The sequence below is a fragment of the Sminthopsis crassicaudata genome, chromosome 4 (genome assembly GCF_048593235.1).
Source record: "Sminthopsis crassicaudata isolate SCR6 chromosome 4, ASM4859323v1, whole genome shotgun sequence".
NCBI lineage: Eukaryota > Metazoa > Chordata > Mammalia > Dasyuromorphia > Dasyuridae > Sminthopsis > Sminthopsis crassicaudata.
In genome coordinates this window covers 348,977,019-348,988,008 of record NC_133620.1, presented here as the reverse complement: position 1 = coordinate 348,988,008, position 10,990 = coordinate 348,977,019, and the positions used below count along the sequence as shown (strand labels likewise).

General features: G+C 42.3%; 1 protein-coding gene across 1 annotated transcript; it reads right to left on the bottom strand.

Moving 5' to 3' along the window:
- Nucleotides 1-1,971: 1,971 nt before the first annotated feature.
- Nucleotides 1,972-10,230, bottom strand: MRPL45 (mitochondrial ribosomal protein L45). Its single transcript, XM_074261319.1, has 8 exons — nucleotides 9,938-10,230; nucleotides 6,795-6,990; nucleotides 5,980-6,097; nucleotides 4,887-4,985; nucleotides 4,188-4,236; nucleotides 2,996-3,145; nucleotides 2,551-2,724; nucleotides 1,972-2,414 (listed from the first exon to the last, which is right to left on the bottom strand). The coding sequence occupies exons 1-8, from the start codon at nucleotides 10,091-10,093 to the stop codon at nucleotides 2,328-2,330; spliced, it is 1,029 nt and encodes a 342-aa protein (XP_074117420.1). The 5' UTR covers nucleotides 10,094-10,230; the 3' UTR covers nucleotides 1,972-2,327.
- Nucleotides 10,231-10,990: the final 760 nt, after the last annotated feature.

The window sequence follows — 10,990 nt, the reverse complement described above, 5'->3', positions numbered from 1 at the left end:
GGATTGGTGACCTCATTCCCATTGAAGTTCTCCTAAATACTTCTGAATTGCTTCTACCCACTCTGTGCTGACCCTTGTCCTGGGCTTAAATAGAAACTGTAGGTTACTTTAGACTCTGGCCCGAGACCAGACTTTAGATACTTGGCCAGTTTGTACTTGCTATGCTGACTCACTGCATAAATCATACTATGATGTAGTCTATCTCTGAATAGCAAAGCTGGCCACTGTCCCCTTCTATGATAAAGTGAAATAAAGAATATATTTTCTTGACCATCACACTGATTTCAGCTTGCTACTAACAATTTCTGTCCTGAAGTTAAAAGGGACCAGTTAGTAAAGAGAAGTAGGACAAAGAGAGAACATTTGCTAAAGGGGAATGGGAGAGCCTCAAAGTGAGTCTGGCCGCTCCTTTGATAACAAGCCTTTTTCTGCTGGAATGACAGATGGCATCCTGCTCAGCCCTTTCAGCATTGCCTTAACATCTGGGGCCATCTACTCACTGGCAGATTTGGTATCAAAGGGAAATGAAATTACATTTATCTTCTGCTCCCTGATGGTGACAAGTAGATGGATATTTAGGAAACTCCCAATGTGCTGGCTCAGTAATACAGATCTAGGGGAATGGGAGAAGGATATTCCCCCTCCATGAAAAAAATGCCTATGACAGATTTCCTCATGCATAGAGAGCCAATTACTTGGTTGTTCATTAAGGAGATGTTTTTGTTTCTTGAATCTCTACCTTCTAAAATTATCATATATCTTCTCATATTTCCTAAATCCATCCTTACTCTTAGACCTCCCTTTCTTTTTGCTATATCAGGTAAATCAGATGTTACCATCCCCTATCAATACATTAACCTTACAAAACTGTAAGTATCAAGACAAAATAGCTAAGGACTCTGCTAAAGGAAAGCTTTGTCAGGAAACTTGTAGGGGATCATTCAGAAGGCAGGCCCAATTGGGCCTTTGTTTCTGCAGCCAAAGAGCTTTCCTGCATAGTTGTCTGGGAGTCAAAATGCTGTTCATGAGACCATTCTGATGTGGCAGTTTTAAGGCTTGAACTTGGCTACTAGAGCAACTCCAGCCTCTACATGAACTTTCCAAACTAAGTAAGCCAGTTGAAAATCAGCCTCCTATGGATAGAGCACCAGCCCTGAAGTCAGGAGGGGACTTGAGTTCAAATGTGGCCTCAGACACTTATACTTCCTGGCTATGTGGTTCTGGGCAAGTCACTTAGCCCCAATTGCCTTGTGGGGGGGGAAGGGAAGAGAATCAGCCTCCTGTCCCTCCAAGACAAACTCCTCCATACTCTCATTCCTTCACCATGGAATGACAGACTTGAGCCTTTTCCTGGAAAAATGAATCCATTTTTGAATAGAAGAGTCAGCCTTAGGCTGAAGAGAAATACTCTCTTTGAGATCAAAGCTATTTCCTCCAAGGGCTAGGTGTGGGTCAAGGATGATGATTTCAGATATTCATTGACAGTTCAAAAACACAGCAGAATGGAAAATTCTTTTTGGCACTAATGAGCTTGCAGGATTAAAACCCACTGCAAAGATTTGCTGCTTTCTTATATGGGCTCAGTTCTTTACTTTTTCCCACACCTGAGATAGGAAGGGGACAATTAGAATGTTACCATATTCTGGTGCTTTTTGTGGTCAAGAGAAACTGATATGTGTAATGAAATATTATAGACTGATTTCCCACCTAAGACTAGCCCAGCCTATAGCCCTGTTCTCCGAGTTTATATGCTAGGTTCTTGCTGGCATGCAAATCATTACTGGGAACTTGATGAAGAAGACTGAAGGGTTTAAAAGTCTATTTTAAAGGTTTATAATAAGTGGCAACTAGGTGGCACAGTGGATAAAGCACCAGACCCGAAGTCAGGAGAACCTAAGTTCAAATCTGGTCTCAGACACTCAACACTTCCTAGCTGTATGACCCTGGACAAGTCACTTAACCCCAAATGCCTCAGGAGAAAAAAAAAAAGCTTTATGATACCTTAGTTGATTTCATATCATTCATATCAAACTCTACCCCATTCCTATGGCTGTTACATCTCCCATTTAAAATTCCATTTCCATTCCAAATTGAAGACCCATTCTGGATGACTGGAAACTACAGAACCCATTAAAACTAGTTTTGAAATTCTGAGGGGGTTTTATTTCCAACAATTGCCCCTCTTTCTTGAAATGAAAAGGTGGCCAAAGGGTGGCGTCCTTCTTGTTCCTTGGAGCCACAACATCTGGAGCACCTGGTTTCAGAGTCTTGGTGAAATGCTCCAGTATCAATCTGCCAGACTTCTCCACCCTGCCCTACTTGTGCCATTAAACTGGCTGAGGCTTCTGAACGTCCACATTCATCTCTTCATATTCTTCCCATGGCTGTAGTTTGGGACCAGGAATCATCACCGTCTGAAAGAACAAAAAGCAGACTTGTCCTGCACACATCCTCCCATGGCAAATACAAGATGGAATGCTACTTTTGGTCACCCCACTACATGGAGCCCCACACTGAAAAGCCAAAGCATTCAAAGTCCAGCTAGGTTACCTTGGGGATGGGCTCTTTGGAAGGTGCCCAGGCAGGTACAATTTTGCCATGCATTCTCCAGGCCCCATAAGGGTTTGTTAAGTGTCTCTCAAATACCACATACTCCAACACATCCTTGGGCATATCTTCTTGTCCGTACATCAACCGCCCATAGCGGTCATAGATAGCCAGGGTCTGCAAGGATTCAAAGTTGCTCAGTTAGCCCATGGAAAATTCTTGAAGGAAGGCTGGAGAAATGAGGGACTGTCTACCCTGTACAAATTTCATCAACTATCCCAGGATGTCACAGGTCAGTAGAGGGGAAGGCTCTCTACAGGTTCTGCCTGTGGTGCTGGATAGAAAGGGAAGGCACAAAATATAGGGCTAAGCCCCTCTAGAACCTTCAGAACCTGCTGTTCTGTGGAGCTGTATAATGAGGGGGTGTGAGAGAAACAAGTCTTCTTACCTGGCGAGTGTGCATGCGGACGGTGACCTGGCCATATGAGTTGCCCTCATTCACCATATTTGGACAACGAACATGAACTACCCTTGGTGGTTCCAGAGATTCCACAAAGCTCCAACGTACTGTTTTAAATTTGAGGTTCCACACCATTTCCTGTTTTAATAGAAAATGAAATTAGTTACTTTCCCTTTGATGGCAGCTAATACTATCATACAGCTTCATATTTCTTACAACCCTGTACTCAACACTGTCCTTTTCAGCCAAGTTTCTGACCGCCTCTCCCACCTTTTTCAGATCTTCCTAAGTCTCTGTGTAAGCCCTGAAAGAGCCTCCTACTACATCTTTCCTCTTATAGGTATAAAAGTTCAAAGTCCACCTCTTTTAGGAAACCTCTCCACACTGACCCAACCCATTTCTCCAGATGTCAACATACTCAACACAGCTTTTTCTCTCCATGTTCTTTTAGAATCTGCTCACTACTGCCTATATTTCTATTGATTTTATAGTGACTCCCTTTGTTTTCCCAACCAGTATTCTTAAGCAAAGATGTACAATCTTGTAAGCAATGAGCATTTATGTAAGTATAAGTAGTTCTAGAGAAGGAAACATACCTATTCTATTATATAACTCAGGTATCCTGCACATTTAATTGATTTGTGTCTAACTACCACCTGAGACAGCACCATAGAGTGGGCAGAGTACAGGCATACTAGTCAGGAAGATCTAGATTTGAGTCCTGCCTTGTATAGGATGTCAGGATGTTTGACACTGGAAAAATCAGTTTCCTTACCTGTGAAATAGATAATGACAGCATCTATATCACAGAGTTATTCTGAGGATCAAATTAAGTAAATTAGGAAAAGTACTTTGCTATATACACACATATGTGTATAATATATGTATATGTCAAATATATGTGTGCTATGTAAATGTGAGTTATTAAAACAAGCTCTTTACAAAGCTATCAGCACTATATAAATATACAATGTAATTATTTTTATTACGGAGAATAGCTTTATTTCTTTTCCAAAGCCCTCTCCAGAATCCCACATTAAGTCACCAATGTCTAAATAAAAATTATAAAATATGGAAATACAAAATTTCCAATTTCCTAATGCCCTTGAAAATTATCTTTTCTACAAACAAAAATCAGAGGTGGTGCCTAAAATTGGTTCTAGAAAGGTAAAGAACCTACCGGGAAGCAGCGCTCAGTTGCCAGGGCATGAAGTCGATCATGGTCAGAGCTTAAGAAGAAAAGAAATATGTCACTGGCTTCTGCTTTCTGTACAATGGGTTTAGAGCTTGGCAATCATAAGGATCTGAAGCCAACTGGGCTATCAAATGAAATATCCTTTAAAAATCTGTGACCCAAAAGAAGAATAAAGAGCCTTGAAATTTCAGGAGCAGAGAAACTGATTTGTCATCATCTTAAGGCTGTGAGCTGTGAGGTTGAGCAAAATGTCTCATGGGGGAGGGGGAGAAGTAAGGCTTTGTAACTTTTAGAACTTTGTTCTAAAAGAAATGTCAACTGGCACAGCCAATGACATTGAAAGAAATTCATAGATTTCTAGTATGGCTTTGACTTGTATTCCCTTTAAAAAATCTTAAGTTTTCTTCCATCTCTACTCCTAATAGCAAATAATGTAAGTCAAACATTTAAAATTGTTTCAGGAGAATTAATATCATCTCCTCTATTTCTTTGGAAATGAATATCGGGGCAGCTAGGTGGCACAGTGGATAGAGCACCAGCCCTGAATTCAGGAGGATCTGAGTTCAAATCTGGTCTCAGACACTTAACACTTCCTAGCTGTGTGACCCTGGGCAAGTCACTTAACCCCAGCCTCAGGGAGGAAAAAAAAAAAAAAAAGGAAATGAATATAATCCTCTGACTCACGTGTTAAGGCACTGATTAGCTTCAATAAAGATTTGCTGAGCTTTTTCTGGGAAAGTCTTGATTCGGAAATCAGCATCATATTCTCTTAATTTCCGAATTCTGGAGGTAAAAAAAAGCATGAAAATGATTTTTTTAAAAAATTAAAGCTTTTTATTTTCAAAACACATGCATGGATAATTTTTCAACATTGACCCTTCCAAAATCTTGTGTTCCAAATTCCACCCCCTCTTTTCCCCCCTCCCCTCCCCTAGATGATAAGTAATTCAATATATGTTAAACTTGTTTAAAAATATATGGGAAAAAATTTCTTAAAACACTAAGCAAAATGAAGGGAAAAAAATTATTTTTAATAGCTGTCATCTCAGTAGCACTTTAAAGTTTGCAAAGCACTTAACACACAAAATATCATTAACTTCACAATAACCTCAGAAGGCAGATGACTGTACAGGTATCATGACCCCTATTTTCCAGGCAAGGAAACTGAAACCCAGAAATTTTAAATGATTTGCTCAGTATCACACAAATAGTAAGCAGGGGCATATACAATTTTGATAGAAACCTTGTAGTAAAATCCTCTAAAATTATTATTTTAATGATTACCAGCAAACAACAGAAAGTTTATTTAAAACAATGGGATATTTCAGGATTTCTTGAAACATAGTTTGAGAAATACTGATCTAGTGGAAAAATCACTGGCCTGGGAATGAGCAGACCGGGAGTCTGTCCCAACTCTGCCACTAACAAGTAACATCAGCTCTGTGAGTCTCAATTTCCTTTCCTACTTGAGTGTTGAACTAAGTGGTGATTAAAGTTTCTTCTAGTACTAATTCTATGTTTCTACTTCCTAAAATGTAAGATTTAAGAGGATGATCCCAAATCCAAATGCAAAAGTGCTTAAAAAGCTGAAATAAAAGCACACAACAATGCTTTGTATTAATTTCTTAAATTGGCTTCTGAGTGGTTCCATTAAACTATGATGGGCTTGCCTAATCCAAATCATAAGGAACTAAATATGCCTCCTTTGGGAACAAAATACTGACAGCTAAGGCAGGAAGCTGTGTCCAAGTTAAATCCCAGGAGCTCACAAACTTACGCCAACTGTGAGATCACGTTCTGCTTGAGGGTCTCTGTTTTCTGCTTCAGGCCAGCCTTGGAGAGAGATGTTAGGCGAGCATCACCCTCAGGAGGAATGTAAGCATCAAAAATCCCAGCTGTGAAGGGGGGGGAAGAAAGAGGATGTCTCGGTGAGGAAATGGAGGGAAGGTACCAGCAGGCCATAAATATCAGAAGTCGGGAGCAGACTATGCTGAAGAGGCTAATGACATGATGTGAAATTAACTTGGGCAGGGCAGCTAGGTGGATAGTAGAAGAGCACCAGCCCTGAAGTCAGGAGGACTTGAGTTCAAATCTGACCTCAGACATTTAACACTTCCTGGCTGTGTGACCCTGGGCAAGTCATGTAACCCCAATTGTCAACCCCAATTGCCTCAAGCAAGGGGAAAAAAAAAAAAGAAATTAACTTGGGTGCTGTACACTCCATAGAGGCAGGAAGATCAAGAAGTAGTGTGCCCTTTGGGGAAAGAGTTTAAGCCTGAGCATCAGGAGGACCCAGCTAAGGTCTTAGTTCTTGTTCTGTGGCATTGGTAACATAATTTCACTTTTCTAGGGTTCAGTTTCCTTTTCTGGAAAAAAGGGAGTTTTATTTCCTCTCCTTTCTGCTCTTCAATGATGGGGTGAAAATAATCACAGAAAAAAAGAAAAGTGCTTAGGAAATAGGGCTTTATGTAAAGACTACAATGATAAAGCCTTAATGGATCTCAGGCAGACTAATCCTAATGTTAAAGTCCCCACTTCCAAGAAGATTCCTGGGATCAGATGTGGTTGGCTGTTTGGGTGCTTGCTCCTCACCTGTGCAAGTCACATAAATGGGACGTTCAAGACGTTCTTTGGGGATGACAATCCCTGCTCTACGAGCATATTCCTGTAACTCCTTCTCGTTTCTGAATTTGGGCTCAGCTTTTCGGGGCATATAGCGCTTCTTGGTTCTTACTGGGATCACAGTGACAGACTGGATCACTCGTGCTGGACAGGAGACTTCCAAATTCTAGGAAGAGGAAAAAAAAAGGACATCTTTATCCCCTTGGGGAAAAAATCTCTGCCTCTTGAACACCAGTGAGTTAGTTAAGAAACATTTGCCTGAGATTTTTTATTTCTATGGGCAGAATCTTGTGCAAACTGTCATGGTGCCATATAAAAAGAGAGAATTTTTATCATAGGGAAGCTCATAGTTCAACAGCAGTATCATAGAACAAGACTTTGTCATTTCATTCCAGAGGAGCACAACTATGTATTCTGTCATCAAGGCAGAGGTGTGACCATGCCATTTACTACTCAAATATTTTCACAGTTCTTTAGTGCCTAAAGAATAAAATATATTTTTTGGCCTAAAATTAAAGTACTTTCAAGTCTGCCTCCTACCTGCCTTTTTCTGTATTATTCTACACCGTTCCTCTTTATTTTTTTATATTCTTCTGGTCATCTATTTTCTCCAATTTATCCTCTACCCAGATGCCCAAATGATATTTCTAGTCTGATAATGTCACGATCCTGCTCAAGAAGCAACAGTGGCTCCCCAATACCTGATGGATAAAATTCAAAATCCTCAGTTTGCTGATTTAAAGCCTGACTTGGGCCTCCTTTTCTGGGCTGCTTATAATTACTCCTCCCTGTATTCCATCCTTGCAGCAGTAGCTTTGCTGCCTGATATCCCCCCTCAGCACTAAGACTACAACCCTCTTTCCAATTCTAGAATTATCAAATTGATACTATCATTCATTGGCTCCCCAATACCTGATGGATAAAATTCAAAATCCTCAGTTTGCTGATTTAAAGCCTGACTTGGGCCTCCTTTTCTGGGCTGCTTATAATTACTCCTCCCTGTATTCCATCCTTGCAGCAGTAGCTTTGCTGCCTGATATCCCCCCTCAGCACTAAGACTACAACCCTCTTTCCAATTCTAGAATTATCAAATTGATACTATCATTCATAATCGAAAGAAAAGTTTGTCAATTTACTTTCCATAAGGCTTCATCCATCCATTGTGACTTGCTGAACAAAAATACTCTTTCCTATCCACCTCTCTTAAAGAAGAAAGTAATTCCTTAAAGAAGGACACTGCACTTGACAGTAGTTTTCTGGCTGTTTCATAAAAATGCTCTATCTCTGGGCTTTAGGAATTCCCTCTCTCCCTCATGCCTGTAATGTTCTTCTTCCTCCATTTTGCTTATTGGGCCCTACTTTGCTCCCTGGCTTCCTTTAAGTCCTAACTAAAATCCCATCTTGTACTTGGGAAGCTTTCCCTAACTCTTCTTAATCCTAATGTCCTTCTTTTAATTTCTTTCTATTTATCCTCTTTGTTTTGTATATATTTGTTTGTAAATTGTCTCTCCCATTAGATTGTAAGCTTTTTAAGGAAAGGGACTATCTTTTTTTCTCTTTTTGTATCCCCAGCATTTAATCGGTGCTTAGCATATTGTTGGTACTTGCTTAATAAAATTTTTTAATTGATTGTATTTGTATTGCCAAGGCTTAGTACAGTGCTTAATATGTAATATGGGCTTAATTTTTTAAATTAAATCATTTACACGCATTAATTCATTAATATACTTCATCAAAATTGGCCTTGCTTTTCCCTAAACATGATGGGTCCTCTGCAATGCTCTCATCACCTCAGCCTCTTGGAACTCCTAGTAGTTGTCAAGGTTAAGTTAAAGAACCACTTTCAATAGCCTTTAGTAAGCAAGAAGCATTTATTAAGTATTTTCCATGAGTCAGGTATTATGTTAAGCCTGGGGACTCAAATTCAAAACTAAGATAGAACCTGCCTTCTAAAAGCTTTTTTTTTTTTTTTTAATTTGGATTGCCAAATTTAGCATAATGTCTGATCCACAGCACGCACTTAATAAATGTTTGCTTCTTACCAAATTGGGCTACTACTTTTTAAAAATCATCCAGTCTGTTCATTACTCCTGGCATGTACTTCCTACCTTTTAAAAATTCAAGATGCATTTGAAGTATCGTTTCCTCCACAAAATTGTCCCTAATCTCTTCTAAAGAAAGCTCACATTCTCCTACAACCTCGGTCAGTTTCCTTCTTGAGGTACTCTGGATGGTTTCCTCCCCTCCCCCCCAATTATATTTACTTGTATATATCAGATCAGTAAGATCTGGGCCAGGAAAAGGATACGCTATTTTTCATCCTTACATGGGGAGGGCCTAGCACAGTGAAGAAGCGGATACATAATTGCTCTCTGTGGAATGTAATTGAATACTGAACAGCAATGTGCAAGGAACAGCATCAACAGACCCCAGAAGGTATGAAAGGGAGTAATAGTTGCATTTTAAGTATGGAAAGGCAGGTTTTAATCTTGTTAAACAGGCTGCAAAACTCTATGAATGGAGCTCATAATCCAAACCTTTATTTTACAAAGGAAGAAATTGAGATCCCAAAAGATTACATAATTTGACTTCTGGCTCTTCAGGTTAGGAACTGGGGAGCATCCCTTGAGGCTAGGACTTCCACATGACGTCACCGCCAGTTTACCTCGCCCAAGTCACTAGTACCTAGTCGTTCGCACTGGGGCGGGAGCTCCGAGAGGAGCTGTTTCCGCCTTTCTTCATACTCCCGACCTAAGGCAGGTATGCAAGTGCTTGTGCAGTAAGGGAGGCGCATCACCCACCGCTTCGCGACCATCTCCGGGACGTCGCACTCGCGGCAGTCTCTTTCCTAAGTGTGTTTTCAACTCTTAGAGTAGAAACCTCTGGAAAGCCCAGGCTGCCGCGCTTTTACATTTACATCCCCAAAGCTGGAAAGCCGTAAGCGCTTAATAAATGCTCATTCTGCGGTTCGCTCTCAGAGCCTCAGACTGGCCCAGCTAGAGAAGGGAGAGGAAGCCACTCTGCAGCCGGCCAAGAGTTCTCCCTACCTGAATCTCGCCTGAACATCACCCCGCCTCTCCCTCCTCCAAGCCCCCATCCCAGTGGCTACCCACCTGGCGAGAACACCAGCCCAGAGCCCGGGACAGGGAGTGGAATCTCTGCCTTATGGGTGCCGCCATTTTGTCCGCGCGGAGGCTGCCGGGAACGTGGGAGACTGGAGGGAGGGTGGAGAGCGAGCACGCGCGCGCAGGGATGAAGGGGTGGGGCATAGCCGGGGAGTGGAATTTTCCAGGGCGCGCGGCCAGTCTGTGCTCTCCCTTTTCCTTCCCCGTCTAGAGGCGGAGAATACTCGGGCTCGCGCTCGTGAGCGGACAGAGGTGCCACGCGCCTGGGACTTTGCGGAGAGGCAGGGAGTAGAGCCGATCCTGCGCTTGCGCCGACGTGCTCCTTTCGCCCTAAGTCATCCCAGTCCTGGGCAGGAGGGAGGAGTCCGCTGCACCCCGCTTCTCCTCATCGTCCCGTATACGGGGAGCGCCCGAGCCTGGCAGACGGCTGGTCCCCGCCCTCCCCCTGCCAGTGGCAGTAGAGTGGATCTTAGGCACCATGACCCCCAAAAGGGTAGAAGCCCGGGAGGGGGACCTTCCCTGCCCGGGGCTAGATTTCTTGGGGTCTGAGGCCTACCCCGACCCTAACACACAGTATGACCTCGACCCCAGTCACCTTTCCTCCCTAGGTTTCAGGTTCATCACCTGTAACCCAATCAAGGAGAAAAAAGGCCTTCTCTGCCATCAAATATTGGGATGAGTGAGGTCATATTTCTTACAGGTAAGTGCTTTGAGGCCCTTTAAAACGATAGGAAAAGGATTCTTATTTTCTACATTGATTCAGAAATCCTTTATTGACCTTGAGGTCAAGGAGACATCACGGCTCCCATGACTGGGCCTCCAAACTGGCAGAGTCAGTGCTCCTCCTACACAGCCAAAGCATCCAAGTGCCCAGCCTCGTTTGCCCGCTTCTGCCCATTCTTCCCCGAAACGGCTCACCTGGGGAGCCCTTCCTGCACTCCCACATCCACAGACGTGGAGTCCTTCTCTCCCCTTTATTCTGCCTGCTCCTAAACTGCCTCCCACCATCTGAGATATTTTTCAATGAATGAAAATTCATTT

Bases quoted from the DNA above. Each gene is read 5' to 3' on its own strand.
- MRPL45 (XM_074261319.1), bottom strand. From the start codon at position 10,093: ATGCCCCACCCCTTCATCCCTGCGCGCGCGTGCTCGCTCTCCACCCTC. The intron at 3,146-4,187 runs GTAGGTTCTTTA...CTATTAAAACAG, and splicing joins CAACTGAGCGCTGCTTCCCG to GAAATGGTGTGGAACCTCAA. The intron at 2,415-2,550 runs GTAACCTAGCTG...TTGTTCTTTCAG, and splicing joins CCAAAGAGCCCATCCCCAAG to ACGGTGATGATTCCTGGTCC.